The 23,464-nt window shown below is 41.1% G+C and overlaps 1 protein-coding gene across 2 annotated transcripts; it reads left to right on the forward strand.

Moving 5' to 3' along the window:
• Window positions 1-2,043: 2,043 nt before the first annotated feature.
• OSGIN1 (oxidative stress induced growth inhibitor 1) lies at window positions 2,044-23,021 on the forward strand. Of its 2 annotated transcripts, XM_075765853.1 has the most exons (8): window positions 2,044-2,156; window positions 2,339-2,401; window positions 3,514-3,622; window positions 16,357-16,459; window positions 18,973-19,109; window positions 19,428-19,619; window positions 19,943-20,034; window positions 20,692-23,021. In XM_075765853.1, the coding sequence occupies exons 4-8, from the start codon at window positions 16,375-16,377 to the stop codon at window positions 21,683-21,685; spliced, it is 1,500 nt and encodes a 499-aa protein (XP_075621968.1). In that variant the 5' UTR covers window positions 2,044-2,156; window positions 2,339-2,401; window positions 3,514-3,622; window positions 16,357-16,374; the 3' UTR covers window positions 21,686-23,021. The 2 variants fall into 2 exon arrangements, with proteins under 2 accessions (XP_075621968.1, XP_010311983.1); XM_010313681.2 differs by lacking the exons at window positions 2,044-2,156; window positions 2,339-2,401; window positions 3,514-3,622 and adding an exon at window positions 12,038-12,186.
• Window positions 23,022-23,464: the final 443 nt, after the last annotated feature.

Here is a 23,464-nt window from a genome sequence, read left to right on the forward strand (position 1 = left end):
CTAACTAGTGAACCTGCCTTCCTGTGCCGGGCATGTTCTTTTGATGCACCAAACAGTCCTTTAGCAAGCTGCTGAACTATCTGCTCTGCTGCAGTGAGTATGCCAGTATTATTCCCAAAGTGGTATTGGGCAACTGATTTCCAAAGACTTTGGCAGAATCTTTAAAGGACTGGGGTCGATATTAGGCAGAAGAGGTTTGGCACGGAGTTCTGCCTGACTCAATTGTTTCATTTCCCAACAGAGTCTCAAACACAAGCTCTCTGCTTTGTGGCATGTTGCTTTGGATGAGCTTATACCTGCACCAGGGCATGAAGCCATCTTTTGGAAGTTTTAGAAAAGCATGTTGCTGCTTTGCTGAAGAAATAAGGAACAGAAAAAAAAAAATTCACTTGGTAAGTTTCAATAAGGAATTTTTGTGAGGAAAAACCCTTGGAGGCAGCATAGCTGGAGTATATGAGTCATCTGAAATACATAACATGAATTGGGTAGAAAAGTCACCATACCCTTCTCAGAAAATTAAGTTAATTATTATTTCTAGAAGATTAGGAAGAGTGGAGGAGAGTGGATAGATGTTTAACAAGTTGACCTTCCAAAGTTCATGGAAGTAATTTCTCAGTACAGGCTAAAGATAAGATCAGAACCTGTAGGACAAACATGCCTCCAGAATAAATGTAGCTTACAAATAGTTTTAACACAAAGTTCCACAAACTTGCTGTAACAGACTGGGGTTTTTAGTTATTTATGTATAAGGAAATAAATGCTTACATAATGGCAAATGTGCAAAGTTTCTGTAGAAAATTGCAACATCTTGGAGAGATGTGAAACAAATAACGTAGCTATAAAGATGCAGGAATATCTAAGTCATAGACTGTTCTTATAGTGGCCTATTAGACAAGGATTCTTGAGGATTTTAACAAGAATGACTGAAATAAAATGTACTCTATCCTGATGATGCTGAAAGGTTTAGCAACTGTAGCAGAAGATGCCCCTTCACAGCAGAACATGCCTGAACAGTGCTTGGGTATGTTACAGGATGCAGCACAGCTGAGGAGACTGCACAAGCCAAAAAAACCACCTCCTTGTAGTATGCAAATGTGAATTCAATTCCTGGGGGATCATGTTCTATAGTTAAAAATGAATTGTATTATAAATAACTACTACAAATCACTTCATCTATTGTATTAGAAAGTTTTAGCATTTTTTAATGAGATGCTCAGTATTTGTGATCAGGCACAAAAAGGTGTGACACAGGTTGTTCTCTTATAGCACAGCAAGAAATCTGGATAATTTTTGTGCTAGAGTAGCCCTGTGGCTGAAGCACAGGCCAAGAGACTGGGGTTCACGCCTTGGTTCTGCTATGGCAATTACTAGCAGACACTTTAATCTCTGTGAACTGTTTCTGTGTCCTTACATGATTGAAAGCTTTTATTTGACACCCAGTCATACCTATGTGAGACTCATGACATACTGACATCCTGTTAAGATTAAGATAATTTTGTAATATAAACATCTATTGTTTTATAAGAGGATTTCTGTTCTCTGTTTGTGTGCCACTCAGCTATTTGATTGGACTTCTTTCTTTTCTACTACACTTTTGGGTATTTGTGATGAACTGTGCAATCTTTGAGTGCACTCTCAGGACACAGCTTAGTAATGAGACTCCAACTTTTAAGTGTTCCAAGACTAACAGCAGTACCGTGACCACAGGACAAGTTTGCTCACCCTTTCCCAAATGACAAAACAGGGAGAAAACCATCCAGACTTTATACTGGATGCACTTCACTTTCAGGATATGAAAGCATCCCAAAGCTAAATGGTACTCAAAATCCTGTAGCAAGGCTTTATGGGAAACTAAAAATAATTGCATATTTTCTAAAATTATGTTCCATTGTAATAGTTTGTATTAATAACCCAGGTGAAAAACCTTCATAAAAATCAGAGGGATATATGGCAAGCTGGCATAATTCTATAGTTGCATGTAACTAAAATTATTTTGCTAAAGCTTCTTTTGTCTCATTCTATGTTAAGATCAATAACTGCCATAACACTTGACCTGAAGAAGAAAGCTTTGATTCAGCAAGGAACTTGAGGCTACTAAGCATTGTAACAAAACCTTTCCTCAGCAAAAGTGCTTAATCACATGTCTACCCTTAACTGTGAGTGCAGCTGCTCTTTTGTAGTCACATGTATGTTTAAATTCAAATTAAAATGCATTAAACAGGAAAGTAGTTCAAGATAATTGTTTTGACCATGGTAGGTTTATACCTTGCAAAATTTGTATGAAGTTTTATTTATTTTCCAATACAGTTGTGCTCATAGCTGGTATTTTTATTCACAGGCTGAATTGAGGAGTTGAATAAAGTGTCAGGTGTAATCATGTATACTGATGGCAGTGATTTTGGTAAGTGATGTGAGAAACTGAAAATTCTTTTTAGAATGAAACATGTTACTTTCCCTGGATTTTTAATCTTAAGCTTAAATTTTTAGATTTTTTTTTTTAAATCATGCAAGTAAAATGTGCTTTCTTGGTGCTAAAATTTCATAATATTTAGATGCAACTGAAATTATTACATGTTTTTTCACTGAACTTATAAATTCTCTCAACAGTACTTTCAGTGGAAAACATCTGTTCAGAAACTCTGTTCTCAATTCTGGAGTCTTGATCCTTTGCATTTAGCAGTGCCAATCAGCATGCTGGAGTGATTCTGAGCCAGGAGCTGAATTCCTAAGTGCCACAAAACATGCCCATGGCAGGGTGTGCAACTTGATTTTTTTTTTCTTTTTTTCAGAGGCACTGACTTAGCAATGAACTGAACGCTGAATGCCAAAAATCTTGGAACTGATGTTTCCATTACAGCTTAGCAGAGTGGGGACATCAAACACGAGCAAATTGACAACTGGCACATGGCTTATTGTTGCTGCTGAGACACTTATGAATGCCTAGCTGGCTTTCTCTACAGTCACTAATAGAAAAGCTTGTAACATAACTCAGTGGGCTCAGGGGTGAGAAAAAGTTAGGGGAAGACTGCAGGGAGGGAAGAATGAAGATCATAAGGTCGGCCACAGCGGAAGATGGAGTAAGAGACAATAGATGGAGAATTATGTTATGTAGTACAACAGTGACTTAGGTGTATGCTGGGATTTTTGGCCTGAAGTAGAGAAGCAAAACTCAAAGGAAGGCCAACAGAATGGGCTGCTTCTCTAGCAAGCCTGCAAGCAAAAGGGGGTTTAACATTGCAATGTGGGTCACAGACACGCAGAAGATCTGGCTCTCCCAGGCTCAACAGCCTCACATGTCTCCTGGCTGCAATAAGGGTAGGGAGTACTTTAGAAGTCCTGTATGTTACCTTGGTGCTGCTTAGTATCCATTCTGGATTAGGATTAGCTAAGGGTTCTGTACATTCACTGGCAGTGCATGTACTTTGTCTTTCAAATATGCATGAATAACAGCTGCTCCTGAGGCAAACCTAGGAGTGACTTTGCATAAGCTCTTCACATATGCTTTTCTTCCAGGTGAGAGAATAAGAGCAGATCAAGATCAGGCCAGGGAAGAGAGGGCAATATGAGCTCTTCGTGCTTCTCTACTATGTTTACCTAAGGCCACCTCCCTCCTGCGTACAAGGTGAGAACATGCTTCCTCCCACATGATTGCCCTTCAGTTATTGTACTGAGGTTTCTTTGTGAACAAGAAGTATCCAGAAAGTCTCCAAGGCTCTCCACTTTGCTTTTTATCAGGCGTGTAGGTGACTGTATTGGTTTGAAGAACAATCTGTGCGATGCTTCTGTACTGTCATATTACTTCACACTTTTGCACAATTCCTATGTGTTGTGTCACTCTGGCACAGGTCCAGGCAAGGAAGCTCAGAGTAGAGACTAGCTTAAACTTGAATCTAAGGTCATGATAAATAGTCCTGTGGAAATGTCAGCTTTTACTGGTCCTTACTGGTACTGAAGCAAATCAAGTGCTAGTAAAGGATGAAGGCCAAACCAGAAAGTTGCTACATAATCCTATGGTTTATCTGCGCTTAGATTACCAGGTGATGTGCTGTTTTTTCTCATCTCAACATGTGAGAGATCTGGAGAAGGTCTAGAGGAGGCAAACCAGGTTGATAGAAGGTATAGAACAGTTTCTGTATCAGAAATAAGTCATAAGACTGAGATGAATATAATAGAAGTCTATAGAGCTGAGTGGTGTGGAAAGGGAGTGGTTGTGTACTCTCCCTCCCAATGCAAGAGCTAGAGGCCACATGTGAAATTAATAGGAACTAGATGAAAATAAGTGGAAGGAAGGTGCTAGCAAATTAATAAACCTTATCAGATTTCAGCCAGTTTGAATGCAAATATCTGGAGGTAGGGGAAGATACAAGATGAGCATCTCATGTTTGTCCTGTTCTCTTCTGTGAGCGTGTGCTAATGCCCACTGCTGAGGATGGGATACCAGGTTGGGTGGACCCTTTGAGTCAGTCTGGCCTGTCTTGTGTTTGTGCCCCTACACATAGTGCAAATAGTGAGCTCTAGTTACCTAGTGTGACAACTTGGGCATGTGTTCGGGCACAGCGAGCTGCAATGGCAGAGACAAGGATGTAAGCTCCCAAGACATGGCAGGATAGCTCTGATCTGCAGTTAGTGCTGATAGCCTCAAATGTTAACCTTCAGAGTGTCAGGAGTGCAAAAAAAGGCTTTAGATAACACCGTGGTCAGAGCTCCCAGGGAACTGATATCAAAGATAACCTGTGCTTCTGGTCACCTCAGTGCCACACTATCCTGCCCTGTTGAGCATCTATCAGTCTGGACTGATAAACAGAGCAAGTCAGGTACTTTGCTGTCACAGCTCTGCTGCGTGGCTTCAGCCTCGAGTTAAAGGGTCACTTAATATTACAGTCCTTGGGCTCTTTGGTAGAGGTTTTGCTTGACGATTCAAACTCAGCATTTTCACAATAGAGATAAATATTGACTAGTGAACCAGAAACACCACCTCCTTTTCATCCCTGCCTGGCACAATTTCTCTATGGAGGAACAGAAAAATTGAGACATGCTGCAGCTGGTCTGACAGCTGCCAAAAATGAGAGTGAATTAGAAATAAGCTATTTCTCTCTATAAAATAATTATTGGCAAGGGCATAGGACTAATGTAGAGTGTCTCATCTCATTAGAAATATCTGCTTGATAGACAAAAAATAAAACACACTGGGGGGGGGGGGGGGAAACCCCAAACAACCTAAAGTCAGTCAAGCAAAAAAAAAACCCAACACTTGAAATAGGAATAGGAAGCTTTTGGTACAACAGCTGGGGACGAGAAGCAAGGAGGACACCTTTAGTGCAATTTCTCCCCAAAAAGTCAACTTGAACAAGATCTTTAGGGGATTTTGGTTCTTACTCTGTTAAATGATGAATACATATATTGAAAGATAATTCTTGCTACAGCAGCATTGCACACTTGTTTCATTGACCTATGCTCAGCTTTAAGTTTTGACATGTGCAAAAAAAAAATGGATGACTGTCAGCTAGATGTGGAATTACACAAATTGCTAGGTACTTCTAAAACAAATGCATTGGGGAATTAGTTACTGAATGGCTTTACTCTTGAGCAGAAACCCTGCCTCTTTATTTCCTGCAAGTTCACTGTGCCAAATCTTTTCAGAGTTCATAGAGGATATTCTGTATGTTCCTAAACCACAGAAATGACCCCGGAATATATGGATGTTTTTCAAAATAGCACATTCTATTTTACAGCAAGTGGCAGCTCCTTTCGTGTTCCAGCCTCCTTAAACTAGTCTAAAAACAGCTGTCAATTACAGGTGAGAAACCTTGACCTATGAAATAATTTTGTTACACTTTAATGCATTACTGTTATACTGTGACTAAGTGATAAGATTGTCTTTGAAAAAGATACTGGTTTATCCAGTTTTATGTGGAACAGTTCAAGGGACTTTAAATTTTGCTCCTGGCAGTCAGTGGTGCAGTACATGGTGCTACTGTGAGGGGAAATTGGGGTCTAAGAAAAATGTAGCTTGAATATAATCACATCAGCTAATCTTTCAATGTGCATGAAAGCCCTGTTAAGAGAAAGGGACTTGCATGCTAAAATCTCTTAGAATTTCCCAGAGGCTCCTAAATTTACAGCAGAAAGAAAACATTGCAAGTCAGGAACATCAGAATTGGTGACCTGGATGGTAGCAATCAACCTCTGATAGTCAGTGTCAGCTGCTTCAGATGATGGTGAAAATAAACCCTGAGGGTGGGAAGCTGAAGGATAACCCTAGCACAGTCCTTTGTAAATGCTCACAGCTAAACACTATTGTGCTCTGCTACAGAAATGCTTATTTTTCTTTGAGGAAATCAATTATATTGGCTGTATTAGCTCTGGGTGCCCTTAGCTGTACATGTTTCTAAGCCTTTCAGGAATGCTATTAAATTCTTTATCTTAAATGATTCTTGATCTTGATAAAGTGAAGGAAATAAAACTTTAAAGTTAGGCTAAAGAGCTGCAGAATGGCTTAAGGTGTAGCAAGGAAATGAATCCAAGAATCTCCAAAGGCTTTCTGCAGCCTACTTTAGGAAATTTTGTGTGACTGAGTTAAGGTCATTGCATTACATGCTCCTTTTCCAGTTTTGAATTACCCACTTGTATTTGAAATCACTGTTTTGCCTTGAGGGAAAACATGTATAGAAAAGATGCCCAATGTTTACAGTTTGGCTGTACCTACTGCTTCAAAGTTTCTTCTCTATTGGTTATTCCAGTCAAGAAACCATGGGCATTAGTTTTTGTGGGATATTTTCTGCTTTTGGGCATACACTTGCCAAGTTTCTCAGTCTGGCACATCATAATATGATACGGCAGTTTATTAAATTAAGCTATCAGTTGCCAAATGCCAGTATAAATTAAAAGAACATAATTTAACACCGACTGTAAGATTGTAGAAACTAAAGGCTGTGTCTTCAAATGATCCTGCTATCCTGAACTCATGTAAATATTTATGAATATATTGACATTAAGATAAGAAGAGGAAAATTCCCTACTGGCTTCATGTGCAGTTTAATCTTTCACTAGGTCATAGCTGCTGTTTGTTTGAAATGAAAGTGCATATGTTTACTTTTTCCCCCAAACCACATCAATGTTGAGATCACGATGGAGGTCTGAGTGCAGTGCATGTAAGCCGAGCTTTCCTCTGCATCTTGCACTTGGGGAACAAGGAATCTGCAAAGGCTCAGTCATTCTGGGAAAGACGCATGGCTGTAGTCCCTTGAGCTCAAGGACTTGTAACTCTTTGCATCCTACTAGTTTGTGAAAGGAAGCATATGTGCTGGGAAGTAGAAAGCATGCTAGATTTGGCTGTCACCCCTGTACACTGTCATCTGAGAGAACAGTTATCCTGGCCCGTTTTCAAAGGGGGACCGGGGAAATGCATGCACAGCCACCCAGCACTCTACATGGATGCTTCACCTGTGTACTCAAGAGTGACTGTATTTTTGCAAGATATCCATTGCTATCGTACAGTATAGCGGGCTACTTTGTACTTGCTAGGAACATCTTTTTCAGAGTGTGTTTATGCAGACTAGCTAGATCTCTGCTAATGCTCTCCATTATTGTTTCTTTAGCCTGGATAGAGAAAGCGAGAGACCTCCCAATAAGGCATTCTTAGTGTGCACTAGAGTGCCCACACAGTCTTTACTGCAGAGTAGCCAAAAAAGATGACTGCATGAATGCAGACAGTAGAGCTTCATAGCCCTCCTGGGTAGTATGATTGATTCTCACCATCCCAAGTTTATTTTTTAGCAGATGTTTTCAAGACACAGCGGTAGAAGGGGCTGATGCCTCTGGACAATGAAGGCTGAAGAAAATCTTTGGTTTGGCCTCATTGATTTAGGAACACGAACTGCTTAAAACTGACAGAGAACGATTTCAAGGTAAGGAGTTGAGAGTGAGGAAAAGCAAAATTCACTGTTTTTTAAAATAGTTCCAGCAAAATGTAGGGTTTTGCTTTTTATCTTCAGGTTACTGGGACAAAACTGTTTCAATCACTTATCTGACTGGGAGGTCAATGTTCCTTTGAATAACAAATGGGTACAGTGAACCTTTACTTCTCTCTGTTGGATCCAGCTGCCTAAACACTGCAAAAAGTAGTATGAAGACAGGACAGGACTGGCCTTGGCAGGGACATGGGAAACTCGGACACGTGCTCTGGCCAAAATCTTTCTTTAGAGGAAGCCATGTGAAAGCACAAACACATGTAAGAAGTCAGAAGTAGAACTGGGTCTCACTATTGCAAAGTTGCCTAAGCTGCTTTTTTTTCTGTCAAGCCTAGCAATTATCTGGGCTTTCCCATGGTTTTTTTACCTCTTTCACTTAGCAAAGCAAGTGATGTACTTCAGAGATCCAGCTGCTGTCAGAGGTGGCCTGGCCACAGCTTGCATCTTCTGATTCAAAGGATGCCAGGACATCTACAGGGAACATCTTGCTGATACGGGTCCAGCTTATGGTGTTGGTGACAAATGTGGATTTTTTAGTTGAAGCAAAAAGAAACTGGGTAGAATGTTACAGTATTGATGTCAAACCATTTATTATCATTAAATATGTGGGTTCTGGTTTTAGTGGATAAGCTAACGTAGAGTTTAAGTGGCAGTTTTCCTTTGTGAAAAAGGTGGAGATGCTTTTGGCAGTAGCAGAGTGAAGCTGGGTTTCAGGTACTGCATGGAGATCATATAGAACCAAAATACTTGGTCAGGCCTTCTAATGATTGAATTTGAGATTCTGCCTTAGATTAAATGATCTGCACTGGAGGGGTGGGTGAAGCACTTAGTGTTCCCTTAGATGCAGAATTTTATATTTGTGTTTTACCGTAATTGAAAGAAACACCAAAGCATCAAAGCACTACTGCAGCCCATGGAGGATCACACTGGGAGTGTTCCTCTAATCATGAAAAACTAGCAGATCATGAAGGTCTAATGTGTGAAACAGTGTAGTATGTCACAATGATTTGACACAGAGTGACGGTGCACCTTAAGTCTGGCTAGAGGGGAGGGTGGATGCTTGAAAGGTACTATAATAAGTGTTCTGCCATGAGTTGTCAGCAGCAGAGGTAGCAGCAATGGATTCTGACACCAGAGGAATGTTACTCCTTAAGCTATGGAGTGCTATGGCTCTGTACATGTTTCCTGGCATATTCTTCAAATTTTTACCTTGGTAAAACAGCCTCAACTTGTTGGAGTTCAGAGTACTATATTGTGGCTGACCTGAAGGGAAATTAACTGACCTTGGCAACAAATGCACCCAGGAGTGTTGATACTGTGAATTGCAGAGTATGACCTGAAGGTGGAATGAATAACTACTGGTGAAGTCTGCCCCCTCTTCTGCAGGCCACAACCTTACCAAGTGGGGACTGATGAGTGGTGCAGTATTTTGAATTCCTCCCTACACACTGATGAGGGATGATTTGCCTAGCTACCGTTATATTATGGACAAGACTCATTCATATAAAAGCAAATGTAGTACTCTACCACTGTGACAGGCGGTTTTGCAAGTACAAAGATAGAATTGATCCTTCGTATTATGTAAAGGCAGTCCTTAATGTTATGGGTCTCATGTAAAAAAAAAAAAAAAACAAAAAAAAAAAACCACCCAGACTTTTTAAGGAAAGAAGCTTTTCACAAGCTGCTGCGTAAGTATTATTTTGCTTTTGCTAGATCATTTGGTGGTGTCTTGCTAATCTAGCTTAGTATCTGTTTTCTGGATAATGTTCATTAGAGGCTAAGCTTTAGTATTTTATTTCTAAAAGGGAAAAGTTTAAAGAACAGAGGAGAAACCCTTGCAAATAATTCCTTTTATTGACAGTTTCCACTGAGGGTACAAATAGATTTGTCAGACTTGTGTGATAGGGATGTGGGTTCCTCAGATCTCAGCTGGAGTGTAGTGCAATCCACCTCCATGAATGAGCCTACAGACTAGTGGTTTAGAGACCTTCAGATTTTTACAGAAAAACCTACTCTAAAGACCCTTAAATCTGTGCACCAATAAAATATTTTTGTCAGTTTGTGCAAAGAAAAAAGTATCGGTAGCCAACTGCACACTCTGACAGCTATGAAAAGAGATGATTTCCAGCATGACTTTGCACTTTTATAATAAGCTTTTTACTTGAGCACTTAACTAATCTGAATGATACTGCTTGCAATAAATCAGGAAGAAAATGTAAGTGAATTGCATAAATTTGTAGGTCAAAGGGTGACTGCCAGGCCAAGTGCCGTTTGCACAATTACTTCCTCTTCTGGAAAGTTTGTGCAGACAATGTTGGGCTGAATTATATCTTTCCAGACAAGGTACATGAGGGGAAACAGTAATATTGATATATATTCCATGGGATGTGTTTGGGATATCTATAAAAAAGAAGCCCCCAAATTGCTGTATTCAAGGGTCTTATTGTACAAGCAAATAAAGGACAGTGGGTTATTGTTGTACATGAATATTTTCTGGCAAAGAACTGTACTATTTGTAAAAACATGATAGAGCTTGTGGTTTTGGAAGGACACCCTGGCTTTATTTGCAGAGGTAATAGAGATTCTAGTTTTCCAATTTCTAGTGTGAAATGGAGAGGATCTTGTAGATAGAGGACATCTTTATTTCTGCAGGTTTGCACCCATAGGAAGTATTTCTGATTTTACTGCTTATAAAGCCTGCCAAACTGTCACACAATTTCCTCTTGCATCTATGCCATGAGCAAGTATGTACTTGAACATCTTTGTTCTAAAATGTTTGACATGCAACACTGCAATATATTGAAGAAAGCTTTTGAAAAACCTAGTAACAGGACAGTCTTAAATCATCTAACCAAACAAATGCCTTAGTTTCTCTGGAAGCTTAATTTATCCTTGACTGATACAGATACATTTGTTACCTGCCAATAAATATCTGGATAATGCATATAAAAGCCTTTGCTCCTGTCAAAAAATCAGTATGAGTTATTTAAGAGCTCTGTGTGAATGCTACCTTGGATAAAGGCCCAGATAACTCAAAAGAGACCTTAAAAAACCACCCCTCAGTCTGACAAGCATTTACTGAGTCAGATTTTTAGAGGGATCACTGTTAGTTAATTGTTAAGTGAAACAATGGCTTCATATTTATTAAAACAACTTAGTCTGGTGGAATTAAAATAGATTATAAGTATCTTACTTTGATGTGGGTCTTGAGAGTTCATGAGAAGGAATTCTATACTGGTTTTTTTCTTTTATATCATGTGGTTGGAAGTATGCATCTTAACTGGGTATCAGCAGTCCTCCTGATTCCCTGGAGACTGTAGTTTCAAAACAGATGGCCTCAGAGATAAAAATACACAGCACTTACTACTTGAACTGAACACTCTGGCACAAACTATTTTATTTGTTAATGGCACTTTAAATTTAGCAAGCTTGATCGATTATTCCACTGAATTGAAGTAAGATACCTTGGATGAACATCCTGGTATGTTTTAAGTTTAATGGGAAGCAGTCTGATTCATTTTACTGCTACTGTGCAACAGGTTTATAACACTTCATCTCGCTGAAGAAAAAAAATATAAACTGAAATCTGTATTTTCAGACCCACTACAGCTATGCTATAATAATAAGGTTAAACTAAAACCTCAAACTGTCCAAAGTGGGAAGAAAGTCATCACATTTTCTTGTCATTTTGTCGCCAAAAGATCACTGGTTTTAAAACAAGCGAACAGTGTTATCCTATCGCTCTTGTTCCCACCTGTAATTATAACTAACAGTTTTTCTTTTAAATACAGAGGAAAAACCTAGTTCTGCCACAGGAAGCATTGCATTTTATGAAGTCTTAGGTTTTAATTTGTCCTGAGGGTTAAAAATGAAGATATTTGTTCAATGCAGGACTTCTGCCATGCACGGCTCCTATAAGCCATGCTTTCACTGTAGTCATCTAGTCAGCTGAACGTTACTAAGGAAGATCACTACATCATTCATTCACAAGCTGGGAAGGGAAATATTCTTGCTGACTCATGCTTATAAGAATTTTCCTTGCTCCGCCTCCATTCATTTCAGCTCCTCCTCTCCTCTCTTAGTGCTGGTAACGTACTATATTTAAACAGCTGTCTTAGAGCAGAGGCAGGATTCAAGGCTTGTAGTTTGGTTGGCTTTCCTGACTGTACAGGCATTTTCATAAAGATCTCACTTCTCATCAGACCTGCTGGTAAAGGTAAGAGGGCTGTAAGTAAATGTAGAGAGCTTGGTCTGGCATACTATAACATTGCTTTATGAATATCACAGGGGTGTTTTTAGAAAGGTATTATTTTTGTGTACTATAGAGATTAATTTTTTTCCACATACTTTGTGGAGTTACTGGCCTGGCATGTAAGAGTGATAATGCAAGTGGAGGGGGAAGAATAAACTTCTGAAACTTGTAGGCAAGTATAAAATGTAAAAGCTATTGAGATTTCTGTTTTTTTAAAAGCATTAATGAGTTTAATTTTAAAAACTGCTGATTAAATGAATGGGTTGACAAAGAAAAGCTGAAGAAAACTGTTGCATTTGTGTTAGTATTGTTCTTGTTTAAACCTGAGTGTCATGGTAGCTCTTTCAGTCTTTTCTATTATTTATATGTACTGTCTGCGCTGCTCTTTTGAACTCTCCCCATGTGCTGTAGAGGCCACACTTCGTGGTCCTTACTTGAGCAAAAGTCTCCCTGACGTTATAGGGAGAGCTACTTGATGTGGCTGATGTAACTTGGCTTTTTGTTTCTGCTAAAGGTCATTCAGTGTCATTGTCTTGCTAAATGCATTTTTGCTTTTTCTTTTACTCGCTTAAAACCTGTTTCAGTTGTGCAGCCTGCAACTACTAGGGGCCACGCTGACCGACTTTGTGAGCTATAGTCCCTCTAGGCTTCAGACTGTGTCAGGAAGGTATGCAGAGTTTGGCCCAGAAAGAGCTGGGTGCTTTTCCAAGCCAGAACAATTATGTAACATCACATAGACACTGAAATACTTTGGAAGCAGCAAGGAGATAAATTGTGGAGCCTGCAGCATGCTCCCAAATGAAGAGGAGGAGAGAGACACCCATTTAAAGTAGGAAGCCTAAAGCAGGAGCCAAAACAGGGATCAGTGTCACCAAGTCGACTAAGCATGAGTGCCTAGCAGCCTACTCTACATAAAAGGAGGGTGAGAAGTGCAGTCTTGGCTTGCTTTCTAGCTCAGGCTTTCTCTTGCTGCTAACTAGTTCTGTATAGACTCGAAATGAACTTCAATGTCCTGTATGCTTTCCAATAGCCTCTGCAAGAACAGGCTTTCATCTGCTACACTGTATTAGCTGTACAGGTTATCAAGGTATATGTGGTCCCTTGATTCCAAGATTGCAAAAAAAAAAAAAAAAAAATCCCATTTATAATAGCAGGAAAAGTGAACATTTGGCCTGCAACTGAAATGCCTGAGGTGCTCTGAGCTCAGTTTTGCCCCTAGAAGTCAAACATTTAGCCTACAGGATGGGAGTAGCTATAAACAGGTTCAGCATCTGGTTCACTTTCTACTTAAAGAATTACTAACTATGAATTAAAGATGGCAGCTATAGGATGTGGAGGGGACTTCTCCCATTTGTAGACACATGCTAGGATAAACAGAAGCATCTCTGATGGTTAATCTTGTGTTGATAGAATTGTCCAGTGCCAAAACTTCAGGAAACAAAGCGGGTAGCACAAAAATGGGTCATTATGGGGTTTTGTGAACCCAGATCCTGAATAAAACCATGGCTAAAAATGGTCATGAATGTGCATGGATATATTTCATCAGAATATCAGTTGCGTTCCTCTAGCCATTAGGGTTTGGTTTAATTCAAACAAATGCTCCTTTTTCATGTGTCAGAAAGTACAGAATGGCGGAGGAGAGTGTTATCACGGAGCCCTTGGCTGCTGGCTTTGTTCTCTATCAGGGTGGGGTAGGGTGGCATAGTGCAATGGCCAGGAGCCAAGGCAACCTTCCTCTAAAGCAAACAAGACTGCCAGGCTGACTTCTACTGTCTTGTGCCTTTTTGTCCCCTTCAGGCTCCCCCAACAAAATGCTGGCACACAACGGCATGACTTTGCGCCCAAGTCTTACAAACAGGCTTGCAGGATTGTTATTTATATGCTCTCCTGGAACTGTTGCCATGTGCTGTGCTGGGTTGGTTCAGTAGTCCTTGCTTCCAGCAAAAATCCCAGGGATGTTGCTGGGTTACCACTGTCTACAGAGTGCATACAGTCTTTCTGTGCATGCTGCTGCAAGAGTGCTATGGAGCAGAAACCTGGAAGATTGCTTTCAGAGATCTTGCTTCCCTCTTCCAGACTCTCAGTAGTTTCACAGAAATAAGATGCGCACTCTGCTAGGAAAACTTCATGTGAGCTTGTTGTCTTCCATATTACAGCCATGGAGAGGGATTTGTTTGTTACTCTTTGTTACCATAGAGAAGAAATCTCTGCAGATAGGTACTGTGGTTTAAGTGGTTTGAGGGGAATACCTTAGTAGTCACACCAGTGTCCTGTTCCTTTGGAGTCTCTGGTCATGCCAGGTGCTAGTGCTGACTTCTAGCAATTGCAACTCTGGAGCTTTGTGGTAGGGAATTATTTGGAGATAAATTTACACAGCAATCTGCTGAAGGTGGTGCAGGCTTTGGTTCCTGTGGTAGAACCTACCCAAAAAGCTGGAGAAATACTTGGGCAGTTAAGCTGTGCTCCTGCAGCTACCGGGGTTGGGTTAAATAAACCTTAAGGGGTGTATGGACACAAAACGCAGAAGTGTTCATCTTCTGTTGTGTATGCATCTACTTTTGAGTCTCAATTAAACTGGGAACCTAAGGTTCCTTGAAATCAGCGCCCTTCAAAGCTAGATGCTTGAAATGACTTAAATTAGAAAGCATGACTCTTAGGTCTTTTAAGTGGTTCATGCCCTCTCTGGCAAAACGTGTGAGAGTCTTAGGCTAATGCTCAGTTAAGTGGTAATAGGCAACCCGTGTTACTAAACCGTGATCCAAAAATATGCACAAAGCTGCTAGTTTTGAATACAACTTGTAAGCCTTATGTGCCTCTATTTGGATGAACCCAGTCCTCTTGGAATAGCTCTGTCTAGCACAGCGATGGCTGTGTATGAACTGTCACATCCTTGCAGGCAAATGCATTTGCAAGACTCCTCCTGAAGCCTGGGATTCTGCAAATCCTAAACTCACATGTGGTTTTCTGGCCGTTCATTCATTCACCACAGTCTTACTGCATTACTGTAGTTGCTGGTGATGTAAATGTCAGGCTTAAAGCGGAGCATTACACTTGTAGGATGACATTTGCTGCAATACCTGTGCCAAAGGCAGTGATGTGCCAGACCTTAGGGAAGTTTGCAGGGTGCTTACCAAAGGTCTTCCTGTGCTTGAAAAGGGCGTGGAAAGCATGCCCTACTGAACAAAGTCATGCCATTCAGTAGATTTTTTTACTTAGCTTTCTAAAATGAGAGTAATCTTTTTAGAAAGGACTGTGTTCCCTGTAGAATACCTTAAAAGCTTATACTGAATTTTGAAAATTTCACTTGTACTGTGGTAAAAATAACTTTTTCGCTTCTCCAGATTAGTGACAGTATAGTTCAATTCCCTGGAAAACTAAAGTAGTCATTATTTGATATGCTAAGATTCCTGCAGGAATGGCAAAAACTTTGATTTGCTGTTCATTGAATATCTGCACAACAATCAAATGAGTTTTGTAGATACCACTCTGACACTTTAGACTCCAAGATAATAAATCTGTTATATATTTTGTTTAAAGACTTGTTACTTATTTGTTCAGACCTAAAACTCTCTATTTTCCGGAAAATTAAGAAAGAAGGTTCAGGCACTAAACTAGCATTTATCAAAACCCCTTTAGTGATGGAATGGCACATATTTGAAAATGCAGCCAAGAGATTTCCAGTCTTTGGACAGAAGTCTTGAGTGAGGTTTGCTCTAATTATTATTAAATGCAGAAGTCTATTTAAAAAGTACAAGGCATTCATGACAATTATGGCAATAACATTTTTCTACACAGTATGGGCAGAATTGAAGCTTTCTTTAACAAGCTGCAACACATCAGTTACTATAGGCAGAGGGTTACTGAAGTCGCCAGCTGTTCTGGAGGGCCTGGAATTTGTGTGTGGAAGAGAAAGATAAGGGTCCTCTCCCTCTTTAATGGTGTAATCAGGGAATCATCCTTTGGTTTTGTGGGCAGGAGGAGAAAAAGATAAGCAGGCTTGTCCTGAGTGTGGAAGTGTAATGTGATGGTCTGCAATGCAAGGGTAATACTCTAGATCAGCCTGGGTTTGTGGGCTATAAAGTCATGTGTTTTGTCAAAAAAAGCAAATAATTCAAAACTTACTTGTTTTTACAGGCAGACTCCAGGACCTAAATGCTTCCGGACAGGAAGATGTATGCATTGTTGAACAGACCCCAAAATAAGAGTGGGTTCAAATCACTGCCTGTAGTGATCATAGGTAAGTCTTTTGGTTTTTTTTTTCCCTTGCCAGCATTGCTGTTTTCTGTAGTGCTGTTGTTGCTTTGGACTTGCTGTCTTCAGCTCTTATTCCATGTGTTCTTACTCAAACCTTTCCCTGACGGCCAAACTCTTTTTAGTACTGAGAGAAAGACCACTAAAAGTCGTGGGAAGTAGAGAACCAGGTATTTGACAAACTAAAACACATACCCCTCTTTTAATAGAAAAATTGGTAAACTTTTGGGCATCAGTTCAGCTGGGCCTGTCTTTGTTTTCTGTTGGATATTTAGAAGGATTTGAAACCTTTTCACTACAGATAGTTAATCTAGTTGCTGTTGTGAAGTGATTCTCTGTAGTGCTTGAGTTGGAGGTGGGTTTGTGCGATCTTTTTTCCCATTGTGTGTGTCTAGAAAGTGCTTCAAATGCTATTAAAGTTTCTCAATTTCTCACATACTTATTTTAAAATGCAAGTCAGCTACACTGATTTTATACAGATTTAATAGAATGGTAAAAAGCTGTGGGTTTTCTACCAGTTTAGAAAGCAGGTTATGTAGTAACTGTCTTGTCTTGCAAGAGCTTTGTAATGTGAGGGGATTCTTGGAGCAAAGCACCAGTGATGTCAGTGCCTTCCCCTCTGTGACCTATCATGAGCTGCGCTTGAGTGCAGGTGTTGCACCCTGTTCATCTGAGCATGTGTTTAAATGCCTTGTAGAGCTGGGTTCCTTCCTTATCTGTCATCTAATTTATAGCTCCCATGAGAGCTAGTCCAAAGTTAGTGCACCACATAAATCACACTTAATCCTTGCTAACAGAAAGTTTGACAAGGACATTACTACCAGCAGGTTCTAGTCTGAGAGTGACTTTGTACTGCCCAGCTGTACAAGTCTTTAGGTGGCAGAGAGGATATGTTGGTACATCCCTAGTACACCTACACAGGGATCCAGTGTGGATATATCACTAAAGCCTCAGAAGCACCGGGGTGGAGATGTATACTCTGAGGAGGCTGTTGGACTGAAGCAGCTCAGCTGTTTCACTGCAGCTGCACATTGCACGCAGGTTCCAGCACTTCCTCAGGCTCTGCTCGGAGAAGGCTGGGGACTCCCTCTGCTGTGCTGGCAACCTCATGAAAGCAGTTGCCTTCTAGAATAGTCGGAGTCCTGGAGGAAGCTGTGACCATCCATATCGAACTTAGGTGTGGTTCAGAGTAAGTCGTCTGTGTTGCTGAGTGTTGTACACTCCAATGATTAAGTTTGCCTTGGGTACCTCCTTGTACTGCCTAAAGCAAAGGAGTAAGTTGAAAGGTGTTACGCCTTAGTATAGCTGTGGTTTAGTTTGCTTTTAATTGCTGTTGCTTTTAGATAACTTTCCTGCAAGTGGAATATTCCAAACACTGACCTGCAGCTGCTGGTCCTTGCTCAGCACAGCAGACTTTGGCCCCAGCTGTGGCACATACTGCCCTCCACATAGCTCCGCTCGCTGTTAGCTTTACAGCCTGAGCCTCCCTCTATCTCAAATCCCTAAGCAGCCACCTTTGCTCCAGTTGCTTACGCAGGCAGCAGGGGCACTGTGCCATCGCAGCCTGCTGCAGGCTGTTGTGTCACTTCAGCTCTCCTCCCCTACATCATCACTGCATTATGTAATGGTTAGTCACATACTAGTGAGCGGCAGAGCCTGAGCAGCCAGAGAGGCTGACACCTAGTTATGCGGACACTGTAGAATATTAAACATACTGGAGAACAGCCATGTGAAAACTTTCCATGGCCTACTGTCATTGAGCTCTGGAGACACATATATCAAGTTTTTCCACAGGCTGTTGGGTGGTCAGCAGGAGGAGTTCAGTCATCCAGCAATCTGTTCAAAGTGCTATATTCTGTGTGGGGTGCCTTGGCATGACAGAGAGACTTTTTTCCTTAACGCACTGCCTGCCATACCACGGTAGGACTGGTTCCCATTTGAAAGTGTCCTCAAGAACCATTAGTCAAAACAGCTATTGCCAGATATTCCTTATTAGATGGGATTTCTTACTGAGCAGAGCTGTTTCCCCTTCACTTGAATAGTCAGTCTCATTTCTGGACTTATTCTGTATCCTGTGCACAATGAACTACTCTGCGTTGGTGTGAAATGTGCATCCAGGAGAGGTGAGACCCCCCCCAGTCAGTATGTGACCAGTTTCTAAACCTTTAAAGAAATTAATGAGCCATAACTCAATTCATCAGTGTGCTAGAGACTTCAAGCTTAAGGCAAGGTTAAGCTCTGGCTTAACTTGATGTCTTTTCAGCAAGTTCTGAAGACCTTGCAATGCAAATAGATGCAGCTGAGGAGAAGATGGGGACATAAATGGGTAAAACAACTTCCCCAACTCCATCCAATAGGTCAGTGGTCAACCTGGAATAGAAAGTCGCCTGTATCTGCAGCAGTGTATTATCCTTTGAATTGATCTGGATATTAGAAATGCTTCTCAAAAGGCTGCTGTATCTGCAGGAGTATAAATTCTTCTCTGTTGTCTCTTTTTAGGGAATGGACCTTCAGGAATCTGTCTCTCATATTTGCTGTCAGGCTACATCCCTTACTTCAAAAGAGAATCTCTTCATCCTCATCCCATTCTTCAGAGGAAACTGGAAGAGGCACCAGGTGTCTCCATTTTGGACCAGGTTTGTGTAAAGAGAAACAATATAACATCATAGTAAAGCATCCTAGGGGTATATTAAAGTGATAATCTCACATGAATTTTCAAAGTGCACAGATAGAATGAGCCTTAAGCAAAGTACTTCTAGTTGTCCAGATGTCCCTTGTATGAAATGTCAGCATTGCTGCTAAGATCCTTGAGATAGTTGTTGGGTAATAACAGGGTCTGTGTGCCAGTAAATCAGTTCACAACACCAAAACCACTGATTGGAAATACTGGAGTGACAAGTAGTCTGCTGCCTGGCAGGGCATACATTTTGAGCATCTGATCTGCCTTTCTTTAGGATTTGGAGTATCTGTCTGAAGGCTTGGAGGGACGATCCCACAGCCCTGTGGCTCTTCTGTTTGATACTCTTCAGCGTCCCGACACAGACTTTGGTGGAACAGCAGAATCTGTCCTTACTTGGTGGCACGAGACTGACAGAGCCATCCCCCATCTGGTCCTTGGCAGAAATGCTCCTGGAGGTGCCTGGCATGTATGTGAACTGAAGCATAACTGCTTAGGTTTGCGTGGTGTAAGATATAGCCAAATGCCTTGACTGGAGAGGCAAAAGTTCCTCTGTCAGTCAGCCACTTCATAGACAAGAAAAAGTTTAAAAGGCCGGGGGGTGGGGGGGGAGCACGAGACATATTTCCAGTCTGTTGCTCTCTTTGGGCAGCGTGGACGGTTTCATCCATGAAAGCAGATCAGAGAAAATCACTGATTTCATGATCTGTGTCATACTGAAATATGACAAAATTGCATTTCACTTCTTATGTTAAATAACTAAAAGTCATTTTTCTGTGTTTCTTGTTCCAGTCTATTGAGGGCTCTATGGTTACCCTGAGCAGAGGGGAATGGATGGGACTCCCAGATCTCCCATTTAAGGACTGGCTAAAGCAAAAGAGAAGGTAAGAATATCTATGATGTGATTATTTGCAAACATCTGGAGGTTATTTGGGAACTTGGAGTGGACTTCTTGAATGTAGCTACACATCCATTATGGATGATTCTAGTGAAAGAAAGGACAGTCTCCTACCCCCAGTAAAAGTCTATTCTGCATTTAGTGATTCAGGTAAAGTTGCAGTGCTGCTTGGAATGTGTCCTTCTCAACACCCGTTGGAGAGATGGATCACAGTGACCGTGAGTTCTGAATAGGCATGGTCATCTGACTTCTGTGTCTACTGCTGCTGTCCCTAAAGACAAGTATAATCAGCTCAGCTACTGTGCAGTCTCTGAGGTACTTCTGCTTTTGAGATGTGTAACAGTTAATCTTAAAGTGCAGGAGTTAAAAATGGAATAGAAGCGAGATGTGAGAGGAAGGCATAAATCAGCAAGCATCTTCTTAGGGACAAGATTCATGCTAGAGAAAGCTGCCTCTGTCCAACAGCTTGTGGACCTGAGTGTTAGCTCTATATACCAGGAATAACTTTGCTGGCGTCAGGTGAAACTAGATAAGTCTTCTCTGGTAGTGCCAAGATAGGTGGCTCTAGGATACATTCAGTGGAAGAGGGGAGAAATTCCAGCCTCTTACTTAACTGCTGCTTGACCTTTGTACTCTGTTACAGAGGCCTCAGGAACAACAGAGCCACAGCAGAAGACATTGCTCAATATTACCAACACTATGTGATGAAGAAAGGACTGCAGAAGAATTTCAGATGTGGTACTGTTGTGACCTCTGTGAGGAAAGTGAGTGCAGAGAGCATCTCCAACCATGCACAGAAAGATCTGCAGGAGAATTGTGACTCACTCTGGAGCCTCAATGAGAAAAGTATGGAGGTCTTCCAGGTGGATGGATTTTTCAAAACTGTGAAAGGTGATAAAGAGCCCTTTTCCATCTATGCAGAGAATGTGGTCTTAGCTACAGGAACCTATGATAGTCCTACTTGGCTTGGGGTCAAGGGAGAGAACCTTTCCTATGTCCATCACAAGCTGTCTGCCTTAGAGGAAGCAGTGAAGAACAACAGCATTGGCATCACGTCGGATCCAGTCTTGATTGTAGGTGCTGGTCTGACAGCCGCTGATGCGATTCTCTTTGCTCACCATTGTAATATTCCAGTAATCCATGTTTTTCGGAGACGAGTCAGTGATCCAGGTCTTATTTTTAACCAGCTCCCCAAAATGATGTACCCTGAATACCACAAAGTCCATCAGATGATGAAAGAACAGTCAGCTGCTTGTGCTGGGCCCTATGAGTGTTATATTAGCCTTCCTGAACATCATGTGCTATCCTTCGGCAAGGACAAGAAATGTGTTTTTCAAGACAAAAATGGTTACCAGAAAGTTTATAAAATTTCCATGGCTCTTGTTCTAACTGGCTCAAACCCCAACCTCTCCTTTCTGCCAAATAATGGCCTTGACTTGGCAATGGATGGTGACCAACCAGTCAATCCAAAGAGGAATCCCATAGATGTTGACCCATTCACCTATGAATGCACTCATGAGAAAGGGCTTTATGCTCTAGGACCTCTAGCTGGAGATAACTTTGTACGCTTTGTACAGGGAGGGGCTCTGGCTGTTGCCAGCTCTCTGTTAAAGAAAGCAAACAAAAATCCCCCCTAACAAAAACAAATTCCTATGCTATCCGTGTCTGAATGGGTAACTGCTATTTTCTTAAAGAAGCAAATCATCTGATTTGTACAACCTCAAATGTAAAGCCCACTCCTGGTATTCTCCAAGGTTATGCAGAGAGTTACTAAGTTCTTGCTGAGTAATTTGGGAAGATTAAGTCACCAGAGTGGGTTTCACACATGGCAGTACCCTCAGTCCCTGGGGATTCAGCTCCTTTCCTGCATAGTTGTGTATGAAGGCTGCAGGGGCTTTGACTCTTTTTGCCTGGAAAAGTTGGGGGCAAGATAGTGATTGCTCGTCTATGCAACACCTTCCAGGCTGCTGAAAACTGAATTAGGGAACAATCAATTATTTCCAGACAGCAGGCTCACAACCCTGTGTCTGTTAGTGTCTTACTGTGGTTTTTCATGAAACAAAGCAAGCTGATGGTTTTATTTGCTCCTCCTGTGGCTCAGCTGTATGTTCTTAGCACACCAGAAATCACTGAAAGATGCTGCGGGTACCTCTCTGGCACATGAAGTGGTACTCTGCAAATAAAAACTGACATAGAAACAGTCAAAACTGTATTGTCTCACTGACACCAGCAACAAGTAATATCTAATATCTTTTAATCAAAAGATTCCTGTGATGGTTTTTTCTTCTTGAGAAGGGATGGTACTGATTTACAAATGCTTGGTTTGCCATCTTGCAGCTTTCTACTTTCTAAATCCTAAAACTGCGATGGCCAAATTTTTGGCAGCTGTTGTAGAGACAGCAGAACTAAAAGGGAGCTACTGGTCTGTCTTCTAACTGCCCAGGTCCTGTATGGGGCTTCTGCTGCACAGAGTATTTCAGAGAGATGTAATGTGTTAATATTGTGTGAATTTCTAATGTAATGTCGTTATTTTTTTAAAGAGTAGTATTTGTGTAAAGGGGAAATATATATAGCATTTTTTATAGTGGTTTTCTAAAAGATTTTTATTGGCAAAATATCTTGTTACAGGCATTCAGTCAGTGTTTTGAATGAGCTGGGGTGGGTGGGAATGGTGCCTTATGTTGCAAACAGCATTCTCTACAGGGCCTTTCATACTTCTCAGGAAAAATCAGTCATAGCTAATCTTAGTTGATGTAAAGACAGACTCTGCTCCTTGCGCTGAAACTCACTGATGTGATGGGATGCAGCACATGTCTCTGGAAAGCTGTGTGGAAACAGTGGCTGTTTGTAAATGAATTGGCCTCAAATTGAGATGTGTAAGGAGCTTGTCTGTAATGTTGCTGTACCACACTTGAATATTTTTGCCACTGACTATTCTTGTATAAATTTTTCAATAAAGTGATTTCTGACTTAGTCTGTGGTTTTGGTTTGGTGGGGTTTTTTTTGTTAAACTCTGAATCTGACCCAGAGATGATCTAATGAACTGTTCATCAGCTTCCTGGCAAAAGCACCAGGGTATGGTTTGTGCCTGTGAAGCCCTGCATCTTCCCCTCCTGAGGAGCACAACACTATGGATTTGCTTTCTGTGTATCTCCTTTCCAGTAGGATGGAAACCCCTCATAGAGTGCTTTGGCAGTGTCTGCCTCTTGTGAGGCTAAAACACAATACCAAACCAAGGTATTTGCCAAGCATGTTCTTGCCTAGGGCATCTTAGGTGTCTTTCCTGTTACCTCATGTCTTCTGTCTGGAAAAATCCCAAATTGGGGCTTAGTCCAGTAAGGCAGTTTAGTGCAGAAGAGACATTTGAAGGTCTCCGGTCTAACCCCACTAAAACAGGGCAAACTTGAAAGTTAGTG

Source organism: Balearica regulorum, chromosome 13 (assembly GCF_011004875.1).
Source record: "Balearica regulorum gibbericeps isolate bBalReg1 chromosome 13, bBalReg1.pri, whole genome shotgun sequence".
In the NCBI taxonomy this organism is placed as follows: domain Eukaryota; kingdom Metazoa; phylum Chordata; class Aves; order Gruiformes; family Gruidae; genus Balearica; species Balearica regulorum.